This window comes from Rhamphochromis sp. 'chilingali', assembly GCF_963969265.1.
Source record: "Rhamphochromis sp. 'chilingali' genome assembly, chromosome: 6".
Taxonomy (NCBI): domain Eukaryota; kingdom Metazoa; phylum Chordata; class Actinopteri; order Cichliformes; family Cichlidae; genus Rhamphochromis; species Rhamphochromis sp. 'chilingali'.
In genome coordinates, this window is record NC_137933.1 from 13,206,347 (window position 1) to 13,224,930 (window position 18,584).

Below are 18,584 nucleotides of genomic sequence, written 5' to 3' on the forward strand. Positions count from 1 at the left end.
GTTTAAGCGTGCAACTTTTTATTCATTTTTAACTGTATTAATGTTTTTATGTTGATACAGCCGCCTCATATCTGTTTCCTGAGTGTTTTTTAAACCATGTACTCCATCTATGAGTAAGAACATGAATAAATTCCTTTCCAAATTTGTAGTTCTTTTTTCCAACTGTTTTTAGTATATATGTAACATTTCTTTACACACAAATGCTGGTATTTTTTTGCACCAAGACGTTAAAGAAATGCTAAGAAAAAATGAAAATACTACGTTGCAACCTGTGTGTGTGTGTGTGTGTGTGTGTGTGTATATATATCTGTATCTATATAGGTATAGATATATATGTGTATTCGTACCCTTTTTTCATCATCTAGTTTCCTGTGCCAGATCTTCTACTGATCCACTGAGGCAGACATGTAAAAAAACATGAACTAAAGCATATTTCTGTATATAAACAGGACTTTAAATCTTTATCAACAGCTACTTTAGAGGAAATTCTTCAATAAACTGCAACCAAAGGCTCAACTCAGAGGACAAAACCCAACCTGTTATAAATAGTGTGACAGCAAACTTTCTCTTGTGTAAAGTTACAAATAGGAGTAATTATCCACAGGAGCTTTTATACATAATGAAGTTATAATTTGTCCTGTAGAAATTGTACATTTAAGCTATATAGTTCCCTCTGTGATAACTCTGTTTTGAATGCCTCTTATTAACTTTTATGCTTTTACAACCCACTATGAGCAAACACTCAGCAACAGTGGGAAGGAAAAACTCCCTTCTTGAAGGAAAAAACCTCTGGTAGAACCAGGAAATCTGTCTAAACTAGTTGGGGGTTAGAGCAACAGATGCAAGTCTTCAGATCATTTGCAGTGTGACTGTCTTTGTGCACACTTTGACCTGATTCAGTTTTCTTATTTGTCAAAATGCACCATGGGTAATAAAAAACAAAACAAAAACAAAAACAAAACAAAATAGTAACGAAGGAGAATCCTCAGCAAAGATGAATTAAACAAGTTTTATTTTGATCAAATTTTTCTTTAAGTAAAACACATCTTTATTTGATGACATTAAAGTCATCAAATAAAGACAGTTTTGATGGAGCTCCTGACCCAGCCCAAGCTCTCTATGAAGACGAGGAAAAACTCCCCAGGGGGCCAGATCGATGGGAAGAAACCTCGGGAAAGCCCATTCAAAGAGAGATCCCCTTTCCTGGGATGGCTGGGGGGGTTACAGGAGCTCCAAAAAAGCTCAATTTTTATTTATTTATTTTTTAAGATTGACCCATCCTATCTATTCCTGTCCAACAGAAAAAAGAAAGGAAGTTACCACAATGTATCACACTTGCATGATAAGGTGTGAATTGTGTGTTTGTGTGTGTTATCTTAGCCAGGGGTGAAGCTGGAGCTCCTCCAGTGTTGGGCGCTTCTCCGGGACTGTAGTTAAACATGCCTCCAAGAAATTCCGGCATCCTTGAAAGAAAGAAAAGATCAAAAAGATGAAGATGATAGTTCTAGTGAATCTGGAAGTGTGAAGTTTTCTTACCTGCGGACAGACGCTTTTTGATGCTCAGTTTCTTTGCGAGGAACCTCTCGGTACTAAAGTCCCGTGCATGAAGCGCTTCATACAACACCACTCCCATTTGCCACACCGTGGTGGGTCCACACCTGTAGCAGCTCCTCCTGTACCACTCGGGAGGGGTGTGAAGAGGCGTGCCTAACAAACAGACACAATTACAATTTCTTCTAAAACAAAAGACACAAATTGTTACATCTGTGAAAAGCAGGAGCAGAATATGTTACCATAGAAGATGCGATACAGAGATCGCTGTTTAACAAAGCAGCTCAGTCCAAAGTCGATGATGCGAACTCGAGGCACATCTGAGCCGGTCTCAATCAGAATGTTTTCTCCCTTGATGTCCCGATGAAAGATGTGTTTATCCTCAAGTTCCTTTACAGCATCAACTAGTTGCTTCAGAATGACCTGGAAAAGATGAAAAACACAATAATGAGTTAATGCTTTTCTGCCTTGATTGAACGCTGTACAGTCCAAGGCTCTCCCAGTCAACCTACCTTGGCCTTGTCCTCTGGTAAAGTTCTTCCTTTTTCTGCTTTGTATTTTTGCAGGTCCACAGCAGGGACAGGTCTCTCCAGCACCAGGATCAGCTCTTTGCCAATGTCGAACCACTCCAGCAAGGACACAGGTGCTGATATTCCCACTGACCCTTCTGCTTCACCTGCAAGTTTAAGCATAATGGCCACTTCCACCGAGAGCTTCTTCCCGCTTTCATCCTGAAATGTTACAACAAAGTGGATGATGAGGAACGCCGCATTCAATCCAGTAATGTAAAACTGATTCAAGTGTTGGATGCTTACCGCCACTTTGCAGTAGACTTTATTTTTGGGAATGTGTTTGATGGCAACCTAAAAGACACAGAGCATTGGTGAGCATTTCCTCAGTATGACATAATGAAAGGTGGAAACACAGCAGACGTTTCAGTTTACGATATTATCCATTATCTGCGTTACTGCCTGTCTTACTACCATCATCTGAACACTTACTGGAAAACGATCTTCTATCCGGTAGCCCGCAAACACTGCTCCGCAGCCTCCTTCTCCGAGCTGGTGCTCCTCCACATATCTGGCTTGGAATTCACCTGAACAGACAAAACAGCAAATCTTGTTTTATTACAGCTGTGACACAAATTACTCTCCTCTGTAGCCTAAATGTTCCTTTTGCCCTTCCCCTGAATATAAAACCCAAGCTGCTTGCTACTTACGTTTTTGGTCTGCCACTGATTTTTTGCCCTGGTCCACATTCCTTCTTTTTTTCTTGGGTGACTCTCTGTTGTCTCCCGTGGCCTTTCTTTTGCCATTTTTTGCGCACACCTGTTTGTTGTTCAAGTCTGGAGATGTGGAAAACACCAAAAGCACATCAGCTCACTGGATGATAGACACAAACACTAAACACCAATATCTTAAACCTAGCAACCACACTTAATCTACCCCCTTATTCAACTAATTAGCCTACCTTTACCAGAGTCCAACGAGGAGGATGCTTGCTCCTCGTCACCGCTCATATGATCAAGCAGTTTAGCCCTCTTTGCTTTCTTTGTTGTGCCCTCTTCATCTTGCACAACCTTGCGTTTCACTCCTTTGACCACATCTGAGCTGGTGGAAGGACCAGCCTGGTCAGCGACCCTCCTCCTTTTTATTGGGGTCTTCTTTTCAGGACTGGCCTTTCTTTTAGCAGTCCTGCTCTTACAATCTATAAACGACAACAACACAGTGGTGAAAAAGAGTCCCCGACATCAGGACTGGAAGTAGTTTGATGGCAAAGAATTTGAAATTGCTTTTGCTTAAATTATCACAAGTTTATTCTTGGGATAAAAAAAAACTGATCAGTGCGAATTGATACTAGGTTCACTAAGTCTTAGATCTTGATGACACTTGTTGGTCTGTTTTTACTGTTGAGTCCAAGAATAAACTTATTACCTTATTTTACCAAAAGACCGGTAACCTTTCTTTGATTAGACATCTTGTATTAAAGCTATTTTCAATCAAACATATGATTCAATTGCTCTAAAAATGATTCACACAGTGTCAACAGTTCTAGGATTTGTATTTTACCAGGATTTTATTTTATTATTTTACTTACCTTGATCTCCTGAATCTTTCTTATCGCCTGGAGTGGTCATTTTTCTTGTTTCCTCTTTCATTGTAATTTCGGAGACCCTTTAAAATCGAAAATGTAAACCGTAATGAGTTAATATTGACTTAATATTCCTTCAAATGTGCACCTTTCAAATGCTTGACTTTTCTAACTGAATTCTGTAAGTGAGCTTTATAAGTAAACTGGAAACTACGGCAACACAACATAGAATCTTGCCTTTCAGTGACTTCACTGACTGCCAGCAGTTCAAAGTAGTTTACAGAAAAACACTCTGGCAGACAAAGCCATAATATTTCATATGATTCAATCATTTCATATCAATTAAACAGTTTCTTTCATTTTCTTTCATCATTTGTATAAAGACCTCATGTATGGATGACAGTATGAAGATTTGTGGTTGACCACACACTAATAAACACAGTGTCAGCTACATTGTCATCTGATTTAAAGTATTTATTATGTACATTTAACTGTCATGGTACTGAGTCTGTGACCCAGTGTTTTGTGTTTGTTCATTTATATTCATTGATTATTCTTATGTATGTTTTTGGTTCTCTTTATTGTTTTCTTCTTGTGTTACATTCTTAGGCTTTAGGTTTCTGTTACTTTGCCTTGCCCCTGTGTCCCACGTGTCATGTCTAGTCACTCTTAATGCCAGTAGGCATTCCCAGAATGATCTTTCCCCCTCTGACGCTTAGAATGACCAAATATGTGCAAAATGGACAATTCAACATGCCACCATGTCGGTCTTTTATTAAATATGACATGAAACAAATGACTGAGCCATTAAATTTGTCACAAAGGTGTTCACCTAATTCCCGGCAAATGGAATAGACTTCTATGGGACCATAAGTCTTTTTGCACTTTGACATTTGTTTTACTTTTCAGATCTGTAACCTATAACTTTTATACTGTATGTGCTTTGATCATAGGAGTCTACGGGGACTTACTTACTTTTAGCACGTTTAGCAGTTGATGTTGGCTTCTTTTTCAGTACAAATTCAAATTCAAATTTTATTTGTCACGTACACAGTCATACACAGTACGATATGTAGTGAAATGCTTGGACAACTGCTCGTGACCTAAAGAAAACAAAAAAGGAAAAGGCTATGAAAAAGATAGGAAATAAATATGAAAAATTAAAAAGGGTAAATTTAACTAGGAAGGAATAAAATATAAATTAAGGTTAAAAATGAAATAACTGTACAACACAAATTAGAATGAAGGGTAAATTTAACTGGGAAAGAATAAGATAAAATATATAAATTAAAGTTGAAAATAAAATAACTGTACAACAAAATACACAATATAGAACTATATAAGAATGTATGAAGAAATATAAATAAATAAATATATATATATACACACACACAATAACAGCAGCTGTACAAGTATTAACCGGAAATGAAGAATGTAGTGACCAGTGACCAGGAAGATGGCGGCGTGATCAGATTTGCCAAACGGAGGGCGGGATTGTGCCTTGTAGCCGTCCTTGACCGTGGTGTAGCAGTGGTCCAGTGTCCTTTCACCTCTGGTGGGGCAGGTGATGTGTTGATAAAACTTCGGCGCTGCGCGTTTGAGGTTGGCGCTATTAAAGTCCCCCGTCACAATAAGCGCAGCGTCCCGGTGTTGTGTCTGGTGCTGTGTGAGTGCCTCATGCAGCTCGCATAAGGCGGTGACCGTGTCCGCTTGTGGTGGAATATAAACGGCACTTACAATGACCGATGTAAATTCCCGAGGTAGATAAAAAGGACGACACATGATGGACAGAAGTTCCAGATTTGGTGTGCAGGAGCGTGTGAGAGGAACAACGTTCGCACTTTTGCACCAGTTGTTGTTCACCATTAAACACACGCCGCCTCCCCTTGACTTCCCCGAGTCCCGTGTCCTGTCCATGCGGTGAACCGAGAAGAACTCTGCCGGCTGGATGGCGTGGTCCGGCACCGCTGGGTTCAGCCATGTCTCGGTGAAGCAGAGGAGATTGCAGTCCCGAATGTCTCTCTGGAACTTTACCCTGGCCCTGAGGTCGTCAAGCTTGTTCTCCAGTGACTGGACGTTGGCGAGCAGGATGCTAGGCAGAGGTGTGCGGTGTGCACGAGCTCTCAGCCTGTTCCTGACGCCGGCTCGCTTCCCTCTAGGCCGCCGCCGCTTCCCTTTGTTCTCCCTCAAGATCTCACTCGGCCAGCTCGGATCCGGAGTTAAAAACTTCGAATTGTGAGTACATTGTATACCAATAGAAACAAGAGTGTCACTGTCATACCTAATGTACCCAATGGTGATGATTTTGCCGATTTAGAAACGCTGAAAACTAACTTAAAAAACAAAGACAAAGAAAAAGTGGTCGGAGCAGTCGTGACGGCAGCCGACCTCACCGGCGCCAGTACTGGAGCTTCCTGCTCATTGAAGACTTTTCTAAGAGGAAATGCTTAATCCAAAATGGCGTTTTAAGGGCTTGGATTAATGTCAATTCCAGCAAATATTCTTTCTTATGTTAAAAGAACATGGATCTCTGTCCGTGATAACTTCTGACTTTATAACTCAAATTTTAAGAGAGAGCTTCACTGCTAAGCTCTCATCTGTGTGGGTGTCACGGTTCGCTTGAGGACTCACAAGCAGGACTCAGAGGCACAGTCAGTATTTATTACAGTTCCACCAGGTGTATATACAAACAGTGCAGGGGATAGTGCTATATACAAAGCGGTGACAGGGAAAAGGCTCCGGGGAAATCCAGGTAGGGAAAAGCCACTTGCTCCTCTTCTGACTCTCTCTCCAAACACTCACACAAAAAGGGAATCCGCTCGGGGAATGCAGAGTCGGGTCCAGGGGATCTATGTACAGAAGGAAACACACGTTAGAGGTTTTGCACAGGGAAGCAAAAGAGAACTTGCTCAGAGCCGGGCTGCACTGGCACGAGTCACACACAACGGTCCAGCGATGAGTAGAAGCCACTCCCTGGCTTAAATGCTGGCTGCACTGATGAGGCCCAGGTGTTTCCTCTTCAGAGGGGCGTGGGCCGAGGGCGTGAACCCACCATGAGTTCCGCCCTGGCGAGAGAGCGAGAGACAGAGAGCAAGAGAGAGAGAGAACACTACTAGTCAGCGGCCTGCTGATCCCCTGGCCGTGACAGTGGGGTTCAAATCCCTTATTCAGATTAAGATTTTACGTGACATTACATTGGCAAAAATTAAATTTACTTGAATAATGTGAGTATTGGAGTAAGTACTTGAGTAATTTTTGAATAACTTTAATTTTGTAATGTGCATATTTTATGAAAAATGATGTTTCAATACTTTAATCTACTGAATAAGTAAGAATTAGACTTAATAATCTTTTTACTTCAAAAAGGGAAATTGTGTACAATCTTTTATTCTCCAAAATGCACATAATAAAAATGTTTTGGGGAATGTATATGCTTTTTAAGAACCAATTGCTTCTTACCTGATGCATGCTATAACTTTCAGCAAAACTGAACTAAAATTTGTTAACAAGCTTACCAAATAAGAAATGTTTTGTGAATTTTCTTTGCAGAGCGACTATCAAAGCCCACATGCCCTAAAAAGGAGGGCGCGCTGGCCAGTAATGAGTTCATCACTAAGTTTAAGATAAGAGTTGATCAGAATAGAGGCGATGATGAAAGTCTGGAGCATCAGTTGGAGGCTGCCAACCTGTCTGATGAATCGTTCGAGGCCCAGACAGAAGTCAACGGACAAACATGATCACAGACATTTTAAAAACGCGAGTTGAGAGTTAAGGGGGAAAAATATTGTAATAAGTATATATTTGAATTGCACACTAAGATATAAAGTGATGGCAGCGAGCACAGTGTTGCAGGATTGAATTAAAAACACATCTGACTAAGACCAACTGAAATTTAGAGTTGTGTATAATAAAGTTTATTCTTGATTAATAAAACAAATCTGTAATATTTTTCTTTCGCTTTTGTCCATTTGAATCTCGCTACAGTTATAATTTGTCCTGTAGAAATTGTACATTTAAGCTATATAGTTCCCTCTGTGATAACTCTGTTTTGAATGCCTCTTATTAACTTTTATGCTTTTACAACCCACTATGAGCAAACACTCAGCAACAGTGGGAAGGAAAAACTCCCTTCTTGAAGGAAAAAACCTCTGGTAGAACCAGGAAATCTGTCTAAACTAGTTGGGGGTTAGAGCAACAGATGCAAGTCTTCAGATCATTTGCAGTGTGACTGTCTTTGTGCACACTTTGACCTGATTCAGTTTTCTTATTTGTCAAAATGCACCATGGGTAATAAAAAACAAAACAAAAACAAAACAAAATAGTAACGAAGGAGAATCCTCAGCAAAGATGAATTAAACAAGTTTTATTTTGATCAAATTTTTCTTTAAGTAAAACACATCTTTATTTGATGACATTAAAGTCATCAAATAAAGACAGTTTTGATGGAGCTCCTGACCCAGCCCAAGCTCTCTATGAAGACGAGGAAAAACTCCCCAGGGGGCCAGATCGATGGGAAGAAACCTCGGGAAAGCCCATTCAAAGAGAGATCCCCTTTCCTGGGATGGCTGGGGGGGTTACAGGAGCTCCAAAAAAGCTCAATTTTTATTTATTTATTTTTTAAGATTGACCCATCCTATCTATTCCTGTCCAACAGAAAAAAGAAAGGAAGTTACCACAATGTATCACACTTGCATGATAAGGTGTGAATTGTGTGTTTGTGTGTGTTATCTTAGCCAGGGGTGAAGCTGGAGCTCCTCCAGTGTTGGGCGCTTCTCCGGGACTGTAGTTAAACATGCCTCCAAGAAATTCCGGCATCCTTGAAAGAAAGAAAAGATCAAAAAGATGAAGATGATAGTTCTAGTGAATCTGGAAGTGTGAAGTTTTCTTACCTGCGGACAGACGCTTTTTGATGCTCAGTTTCTTTGCGAGGAACCTCTCGGTACTAAAGTCCCGTGCATGAAGCGCTTCATACAACACCACTCCCATTTGCCACACCGTGGTGGGTCCACACCTGTAGCAGCTCCTCCTGTACCACTCGGGAGGGGTGTGAAGAGGCGTGCCTAACAAACAGACACAATTACAATTTCTTCTAAAACAAAAGACACAAATTGTTACATCTGTGAAAAGCAGGAGCAGAATATGTTACCATAGAAGATGCGATACAGAGATCGCTGTTTAACAAAGCAGCTCAGTCCAAAGTCGATGATGCGAACTCGAGGCACATCTGAGCCGGTCTCAATCAGAATGTTTTCTCCCTTGATGTCCCGATGAAAGATGTGTTTATCCTCAAGTTCCTTTACAGCATCAACTAGTTGCTTCAGAATGACCTGGAAAAGATGAAAAACACAATAATGAGTTAATGCTTTTCTGCCTTGATTGAACGCTGTACAGTCCAAGGCTCTCCCAGTCAACCTACCTTGGCCTTGTCCTCTGGTAAAGTTCTTCCTTTTTCTGCTTTGTATTTTTGCAGGTCCACAGCAGGGACAGGTCTCTCCAGCACCAGGATCAGCTCTTTGCCAATGTCGAACCACTCCAGCAAGGACACAGGTGCTGATATTCCCACTGACCCTTCTGCTTCACCTGCAAGTTTAAGCATAATGGCCACTTCCACCGAGAGCTTCTTCCCGCTTTCATCCTGAAATGTTACAACAAAGTGGATGATGAGGAACGCCGCATTCAATCCAGTAATGTAAAACTGATTCAAGTGTTGGATGCTTACCGCCACTTTGCAGTAGACTTTATTTTTGGGAATGTGTTTGATGGCAACCTAAAAGACACAGAGCATTGGTGAGCATTTCCTCAGTATGACATAATGAAAGGTGGAAACACAGCAGACGTTTCAGTTTACGATATTATCCATTATCTGCGTTACTGCCTGTCTTACTACCATCATCTGAACACTTACTGGAAAACGATCTTCTATCCGGTAGCCCGCAAACACTGCTCCGCAGCCTCCTTCTCCGAGCTGGTGCTCCTCCACATATCTGGCTTGGAATTCACCTGAACAGACAAAACAGCAAATCTTGTTTTATTACAGCTGTGACACAAATTACTCTCCTCTGTAGCCTAAATGTTCCTTTTGCCCTTCCCCTGAATATAAAACCCAAGCTGCTTGCTACTTACGTTTTTGGTCTGCCACTGATTTTTTGCCCTGGTCCACATTCCTTCTTTTTTTCTTGGGTGACTCTCTGTTGTCTCCCGTGGCCTTTCTTTTGCCATTTTTTGCGCACACCTGTTTGTTGTTCAAGTCTGGAGATGTGGAAAACACCAAAAGCACATCAGCTCACTGGATGATAGACACAAACACTAAACACCAATATCTTAAACCTAGCAACCACACTTAATCTACCCCCTTATTCAACTAATTAGCCTACCTTTACCAGAGTCCAACGAGGAGGATGCTTGCTCCTCGTCACCGCTCATATGATCAAGCAGTTTAGCCCTCTTTGCTTTCTTTGTTGTGCCCTCTTCATCTTGCACAACCTTGCGTTTCACTCCTTTGACCACATCTGAGCTGGTGGAAGGACCAGCCTGGTCAGCGACCCTCCTCCTTTTTATTGGGGTCTTCTTTTCAGGACTGGCCTTTCTTTTAGCAGTCCTGCTCTTACAATCTATAAACGACAACAACACAGTGGTGAAAAAGAGTCCCCGACATCAGGACTGGAAGTAGTTTGATGGCAAAGAATTTGAAATTGCTTTTGCTTAAATTATCACAAGTTTATTCTTGGGATAAAAAAAAACTGATCAGTGCGAATTGATACTAGGTTCACTAAGTCTTAGATCTTGATGACACTTGTTGGTCTGTTTTTACTGTTGAGTCCAAGAATAAACTTATTACCTTATTTTACCAAAAGACCGGTAACCTTTCTTTGATTAGACATCTTGTATTAAAGCTATTTTCAATCAAACATATGATTCAATTGCTCTAAAAATGATTCACACAGTGTCAACAGTTCTAGGATTTGTATTTTACCAGGATTTTATTTTATTATTTTACTTACCTTGATCTCCTGAATCTTTCTTATCGCCTGGAGTGGTCATTTTTCTTGTTTCCTCTTTCATTGTAATTTCGGAGACCCTTTAAAATCGAAAATGTAAACCGTAATGAGTTAATACTGACTTAATATTCCTTCAAATGTGCACCTTTCAAATGCTTGACTTTTCTAACTGAATTCTGTAAGTGAGCTTTATAAGTAAACTGGAAACTACGGCAACACAACATAGAATCTTGCCTTTCAGTGACTTCACTGACTGCCAGCAGTTCAAAGTAGTTTACAGAAAAACACTGGCAGACAAAGCCATAATATTTCATATGATTCAATCATTTCATATCAATTAAACAGTTTCTTTCATTTTCTTTCATCATTTGTATAAAGACCTCATGTATGGATGACAGTATGAAGATTTGTGGTTGACCACACACTAATAAACACAGTGTCAGCTACATTGTCATCTGATTTAAAGTATTTATTATGTACATTTAACTGTCATGGTACTGAGTCTGTGACCCAGTGTTTTGTGTTTGTTCATTTATATTCATTGATTATTCTTATGTATGTTTTTGGTTCTCTTTATTGTTTTCTTCTTGTGTTACATTCTTAGGCTTTAGGTTTCTGTTACTTTGCCTTGCCCCTGTGTCCCACGTGTCATGTCTAGTCACTCTTAATGCCAGTAGGCATTCCCAGAATGATCTTTCTCCCTCTGACGCTTAGAATGACCAAATATGTGCAAAATGGACAATTCAACATGCCACCATGTCGGTCTTTTATTAAATATGACATGGAACAAATGACTGAGCCATTAAATTTGTCACAAAGGTGTTCACCTAATTCCCGGCAAATGGAATAGACTTCTATGGGACCATAAGTCTTTTTGCACTTTGACATTTGTTTTACTTTTCAGATCTGTAACCTATAACTTTTATACTGTATGTGCTTTGATCATAGGAGTCTACGGGGACTTACTTACTTTTAGCACGTTTAGCAGTTGATGTTGGCTTCTTTTTCAGTACAAATTCAAATTCAAATTTTATTTGTCACGTACACAGTCATACACAGTACGATATGTAGTGAAATGCTTGGACAACTGCTCGTGACCTAAAGAAAACAAAAAAGGAAAAGGCTATGAAAAAGATAGGAAATAAATATGAAAAATTAAAAAGGGTAAATTTAACTAGGAAGGAATAAAATATAAATTAAGGTTAAAAATGAAATAACTGTACAACACAAATTAGAATGAAGGGTAAATTTAACTGGGACACACGCTCCTGCACACCAAATCTGGAACTCCTGTCCATCATGTGTCGTCCTTTTTATCTACCTCGGGAATTAACATCGGTCATTGTAAGTGCCGTTTATATTCCACCACAAGCGGACACGGTCACCGCCTTATGCGAGCTGCATGAGGCACTCACACAGCACCAGACACAACACCGGGACGCTGCGCTTATTGTGACGGGGGACTTTAATAGCGCCAACCTCAAACGCGCAGCGCCGAAGTTTTATCAACACATCACCTGCCCCACCAGGGGTGAAAGGACACTGGACCACTGCTACACTACGGTCAAGGACGGCTACAAGGCACAATCCCGCCCCCCGTTTGACAAATCTGATCACGCCGCCATCTTCCTCATGCCAAAATACAAACAAAGGCTGAAACAGGAAGTTCCGGTTCAGAGGAAGGTCGCGCGCTGGACGGATCAATCGGTGGCCGCGTTACAGGACGCACTCGATGACGCAGACTGGGGCATGTTCAGAAACAGCTCCGACGATGACGTCAACGTGTTTACGGAAGCGGTTGTGGGATTCATCGGGAAACTAGCGGATGATACCGTGGAGACAAAGACTATCACAACGTTTCCCAACCAGAAGCCGTGGGTGGATAAAACCATCCGCGACGCTCTGAGATCCCGCACCGCTGCCTACAACACGGGACTCATGACGGGGGACATGGACCCGTACAAAGCCGCGTCATATAACGTGCGGAGGGCGGTGAAAGAGGCGAAGCAGCGCTACGGGAGGAAACTAGAGTCACAACTCCAACAGAGTGACTCTAGGAGCCTGTGGCGGGGACTAAGGACAATAACGGACTATAAAGCACCAACAACCGGTATGACGAACGCGGCCGTGACTCTGGCAGACAAGCTGAACACTTTCTATGCTCGCTTCGAGGCTGCAGCTAAGGTCTCCAACAATGCTAGTGTTAGCGGCGCTAACGGCTGCAGACAGGAAGATACTGCCAGCACCGGAAACGTGCTCGTCATCTCCGAGCATGAAGTAAGGAGAGCCTTCAAGAGAGTGAACACCAGGAAAGCAGCAGGACCAGACGGCATCCCAGGTCGTATCCTAAGAGACTGCGCATACCAGCTAGTTCCTGTGTTCACTGAGATATTCAACATCTCTTTATCTCAGTCGGTGATCCCCACATGCTTCAAAGAGTCCATCATTGTTCCTGTCCCGAAGAAACCCCACCCTGCTTCTCTCAATGACTATCGCCCTGTAGCCCTCACCTCAGTAGTGATGAAGTGCTTTGAACGCCTGGTCAGAGACTTCATCATTTCTTCACTACCAGACACACTGGACCCACTACAGTTCGCTTACCGTCCAAATCGTTCCACAGACGATGCCATCTCTCATCTCCTCCACACATCACTCACTCACTTGGACACTAGAAGGGGGAATTATGTTAAAATGCTCTTCATAGACTACAGCTCTGCATTTAATACCATAATTCCCTCCACACTCACCACCAAGCTGGAGCATCTGGGACTCAGCTCATCTATGTGTCAGTGGATCTCCAACTTCCTAACTGGCAGACCACAGGCAGTAAGGATGGGCGGACATGTCTCAGCCTCCACCACTCTCAGCACTGGAGCCCCCCAGGGGTGTGTTCTGAGCCCCCTGCTGTACTCTTTGTACACATATGACTGTGTGGCCACTACCAGCTCCACCACCATCATCAAGTTTGCTGACGACACCGTCGTGGTGGGCCTGATCTCTGATAACAACGAGACGGCCTACCTGAAGGAGATTAGGAATCTGGAGAACTGGTGCCAGAGGAACAACCTCCTTCTAAACGTCAGTAAGACAAAGGAGCTGATAGTGGACTTCAGCACTAAGCAGGAGAGGAACTACCAGACCCCCGTCATCAACGAGTGCCCAGTGGAGAGAGTGGACAGCTTCAAATACCTCGGAGTTCACATCACGCAGGACCTGTCATGGTCCTGTCACATCAACACCGTGGTGAAAAAGGCCCGACAGCGTCTCTACCACCTCAGACGCTTGAGAGACTTCCAACTGCCCTCCAAGGTGCTCAGGAACTTTTACTCGTGCACCATAGAGAGCATCCTGGCGGGAAACATCTTAACCTGGTTCAGGAACAGCACCATGCAGGACAGACGAGCTCTACAGAGGGTTGTGCGGTCAGCTGAGCGCACCATCCGCTCCGAGCTCCCTGACCTGCACTCAATCTACAGCAGGCGGTGCTGGACCAAGGCCAGGAAGATCGTGAAGGACCTCAGCCATCCCAACAACAGACTGTTCTCTCTGCTGAGGTCAGGAAAGCGATTCCGCTCCCTGAAGACCAACACAGAGAGACTGAGGAGGAGCTTCTTCCCGCAGGCGATACGGTCTCTCAATCACACCACCACACAGTACTGACCCACACATATGGTTCTTACACACACACTGGACTTTCTGGACTTTGGTTTTGCACAACACTGGTCACTATATTCTTCATTTCCGGTTAATACTTGTACAGCTGCTGTTATTGTGTATATATTTATTTATATTTAGATTTCTTCATACATTCTTATATAGTTCTATATTCTGTATTGTGTATTTTGTTGTACAGTTATTTTATTTTCAACTTTAATTTATATATTTATCTTTATCTTATTCTTCCCAGTTAAATTTACCCTTCATTCTAATTTGTGTTGTACAGTTATTTCATTTTTAACCTTAATTTATATTTTATTCCTTCCTAGTTAAATTTACCCTTTTTAATTTTTCATATTTATTTCCTATCTTTTTCATAGCCTTTTCCTTTTTTGTTCTCTTTAGGTCACGAGCAGTTGTCCAAGCATTTCACTACATATCGTACTGTGTATGACTGTGTACGTGACAAATAAAATTTGAATTTGAATTTGGGAAAGAATAAGATAAAATATATAAATTAAAGTTGAAAATAAAATAACTGTACAACAAAATACACAATATAGAACTATATAAGAATGTATGAAGAAATATAAATAAATAAATATATATATATACACACAATAACAGCAGCTGTACAAGTATTAACCGGAAATGAAGAATGTAGTGACCAGTGACCAGGAAGATGGCGGCGTGATCAGATTTGCCAAACGGAGGGCGGGATTGTGGCTTGTAGCCGTCCTTGACCGTGGTGTAGCAGTGGTCCAGTGTCCTTTCACCTCTGGTGGGGCAGGTGATGTGTTGATAAAAGTTCGGCGCTGCGCGTTTGAGGTTGGCGCTATTAAAGTCCCCCGTCACAATAAGCGCAGCGTCCCGGTGTTGTGTCTGGTGCTGTGTGAGTGCCTCATGCAGCTCGCATAAGGCGGTGACCGTGTCCGCTTGTGGTGGAATATAAACGGCACTTACAATGACCGATGTAAATTCCCGAGGTAGATAAAAAGGACGACACATGATGGACAGTAGTTCCAGATTTGGTGTGCAGGAGCGTGTGAGAGGAACAACGTTCGCACTGTTGCACCAGTTGTTGTTCACCATTAAACACACGCCGCCTCCCCTTGACTTCCCCGAGTCCCGTGTCCTGTCCATGCGGTGAACCGAGAAGAACTCTGCCGGCTGGATGGCGTGGTCCGGCACCGCTGGGTTCAGCCATGTCTCGGTGAAGCAGAGGAGATTGCAGTCCCGAATGTCTCTCTGGAACTTTACCCTGGCCCTGAGGTCGTCAAGCTTGTTCTCCAGTGACTGGACGTTGGCGAGCAGGATGCTAGGCAGAGGTGTGCGGTGTGCACGAGCTCTCAGCCTGTTCCTGACGCCGGCTCGCTTCCCTCTAGGCCGCCGCCGCTTCCCTTTGTTCTCCCTCAAGATCTCACTCGGCCAGCTCGGATCCGGAGTTAAAAACTTCGAATTGTGAGTACATTGTATACCAATAGAAACAAGAGTGTCACTGTCATACCTAATGTACCCAATGGTGATGATTTTGCCGATTTAGAAACGCTGAAAACTAACTTAAAAAACAAAGACAAAGAAAAAGTGGTCGGAGCAGTCGTGACGGCAGCCGACCTCACCGGCGCCAGTACTGGAGCTTCCTGCTCATTGAAGACTTTTCTAAAAGGAAATGCTTAATCCAAAATGGCGTTTTAAGGGCTTGGATTAATGTCAATTCCAGCAAATATTCTTTCTTATGTTAAAAGAACATGGATCTCTGTCAGTGATAACTTCTGACTTTATAACTCAAATTTTAAGAGAGAGCTTCACTGCTAAGCTCTCATCTGTGTGGGTGTCACGGTTCGCTTGAGGACTCACAAGCAGGACTCAGAGGCACAGTCAGTATTTATTACAGTTCCACCAGGTGTATATACAAACAGTGCAGGGGATAGTGCTATATACAAAGCGGTGACAGGGAAAAGGCTCCGGGGAAATCCAGGTAGGGAAAAGCCACTTGCTCCTCTTCTGACTCTCTCTCCAAACACTCACACAAAAAGGGAATCCGCTCGGGGAATGCAGAGTCGGGTCCAGGGGATCTATGTACAGAAGGAAACACATGTTAGAGGTTTTGCACAGGGAAGCAAAAGAGAACTTGCTGCACTGGCACGAGTCACACACAACGGTCCAGCGATGAGTAGAAGCCACTCCCTGGCTTAAATGCTGGCTGCACTGATGAGGCCCAGGTGTTTCCTCTTCAGAGGGGCGTGGGCCGAGGGCGTGAACCCACCATGAGTTCCGCCCTGGCGAGAGAGCGAGAGACAGAGAGCAAGAGAGAGAGAGAACACTACTAGTCAGCGGCCTGCTGATCCCCTGGCCGTGACAGTGGGGTTCAAATCCCTTATTCAGATTAAGATTTTATGTGACATTACATTGGCAAAAATTAAATTTACTTGAATAATGTGAGTATTGGAGTAAGTACTTGAGTAATTTTTGAATAACTTTAATTTTGTAATGTGCATATTTTATGAAAAATGATGTTTCAATACTTTAATCTACTGAATAAGTAAGAATTAGACTTAATAATCTTTTTACTTCAAAAAGGGAAATTGTGTACAATCTTTTATTCTCCAAAATGCACATAATAAAAATGTTTTGGGGAATGTATATGCTTTTTAAGAACCAATTGCTTCTTACCTGATGCATGCTATAACTTTCAGCAAAACTGAACTAAAATTTGTTAACAAGCTTACCAAATAAGAAATGTTTTGTGAATTTTCTTTGCAGAGCGACTATCAAAGCCCACATGCCCTAAAAAGGAGGGCGCGCTGGCCAGTAATGAGTTCATCACTAAGTTTAAGATAAGAGTTGATCAGAATAGAGGCGATGATGAAAGTCTGGAGCATCAGTTGGAGGCTGCCAACCTGTCTGATGAATCGTTCGAGGCCCAGACAGAAGTCAACGGACAAACATGATCACAGACATTTTAAAAACGCGAGTTGAGAGTTAAGGGGGAAAAATATTGTAATAAGTATATATTTGAATTGCACACTAAGATATAAAGTGATGGCAGCGAGCACAGTGTTGCAGGATTGAATTAAAAACACATCTGACTAAGACCAACTGAAATTTAGAGTTGTGTATAATAAAGTTTATTCTTGATTAATAAAACAAATCTGTAATATTTTTCTTTCGCTTTTGTCCATTTGAATCTCGCTACAGCTTAAATAAAAGAAAAGAATATGTTTTGAATAAATTAAACTCTATTCTCTTTTTTTTCTTTCTTTTTTTCTTGGTGGGTTTTCTTTTGCAATCAAACGCAACATTACACAATTATATAGTATAGTAAGAAATATCCTTTAACTTAATTTAGTATTTGTTTTTTAATTTTTGTTTTTATTGTTTCCCCTTCAGTTTTGTGCTTAAAACATGTTCTAATCTGACATATTATGCAGTAAATTATTTTTGCAATAACTTAACAGGCCATTGTGGGAGCCAACATTCACTTATCAAAGACATATTTGTATATTCTGTGGGCTGCTTTATGGTTGTGTCATTTAGAAACATAAGCCACAACAGACTTCCACCGGAGAGTACTTAAAAATGTATTTTTATGTAAAGATATTTTAATTAACTACTATATTAAGAGAGAACCTATTGTTACATGGATTAATTGTACAAACTGTAGAGAAATAAGTTTAAGCGTGCAACTTTTTATTCATTTTTAACTGTATTAATGTTTTTATGTTGATACAGCCGCCTCATATCTGTTTCCTGAGTGTTTTTTAAACCATGTACTCCATCTATGAGTAAGAACATGAATAAATTCCTTTCCAAATTTGTAGTTCTTTTTTCCAACTGTTTTTAGTATATATGTAACATTTCTTTACACACAAATGCTGGTATTTTTTTGCACCAAGACGTTAAAGAAATGCTAAGAAAAAATGAAAATACTACGTTGCAACCTGTGTGTGTGTGTGTGTGTATATATATCTGTATCTATATAGGTATAGATATATATGTGTATTCGTACCCTTTTTTCATCATCTAGTTTCCTGTGCCAGATCTTCTACTGATCCACTGAGGCAGACATGTAAAAAAACATGAACTAAAGCATATTTCTGTATATAAACAGGACTTTAAATCTTTATCAACAGCTACTTTAGAGGAAATTCTTCAATAAACTGCAACCAAAGGCTCAACTCAGAGGACAAAACCCAACCTGTTATAAATAGTGTGACAGCAAACTTTCTCTTGTGTAAAGTTACAAATAGGAGTAATTATCCACAGGAGCTTTTATACATAATGAAG

The 18,584-nt window shown here is 41.4% G+C and overlaps 2 protein-coding genes across 2 annotated transcripts; both read right to left on the reverse strand.

Annotated features, from left to right (window-relative positions):
- Nucleotides 1–625: 625 nt before the first annotated feature.
- LOC308398462 (serine/threonine-protein kinase pim-2-like) lies at nucleotides 626–3,688 on the reverse strand (the record flags this gene model as incomplete). The annotated part of the gene is made up of 8 exons (XM_080885119.1): nucleotides 626–1,463; nucleotides 1,537–1,707; nucleotides 1,794–1,974; nucleotides 2,064–2,282; nucleotides 2,367–2,414; nucleotides 2,553–2,647; nucleotides 3,022–3,258; nucleotides 3,649–3,688. The coding sequence occupies 8 exons, from the start codon at nucleotides 3,686–3,688 to the stop codon at nucleotides 1,372–1,374; spliced, it is 1,083 nt and encodes a 360-aa protein (XP_080741245.1). The 3' UTR covers nucleotides 626–1,371.
- Nucleotides 3,689–6,831: 3,143 nt separating this feature from the next.
- LOC308398463 (serine/threonine-protein kinase pim-2-like) lies at nucleotides 6,832–10,683 on the reverse strand (the record flags this gene model as incomplete). The annotated part of the gene is made up of 8 exons (XM_080885120.1): nucleotides 6,832–8,458; nucleotides 8,532–8,702; nucleotides 8,789–8,969; nucleotides 9,059–9,277; nucleotides 9,362–9,409; nucleotides 9,548–9,642; nucleotides 10,017–10,253; nucleotides 10,644–10,683. The coding sequence occupies 8 exons, from the start codon at nucleotides 10,681–10,683 to the stop codon at nucleotides 8,367–8,369; spliced, it is 1,083 nt and encodes a 360-aa protein (XP_080741246.1). The 3' UTR covers nucleotides 6,832–8,366.
- Between the last annotated feature and the right edge of the window lie 7,901 nt (nucleotides 10,684–18,584).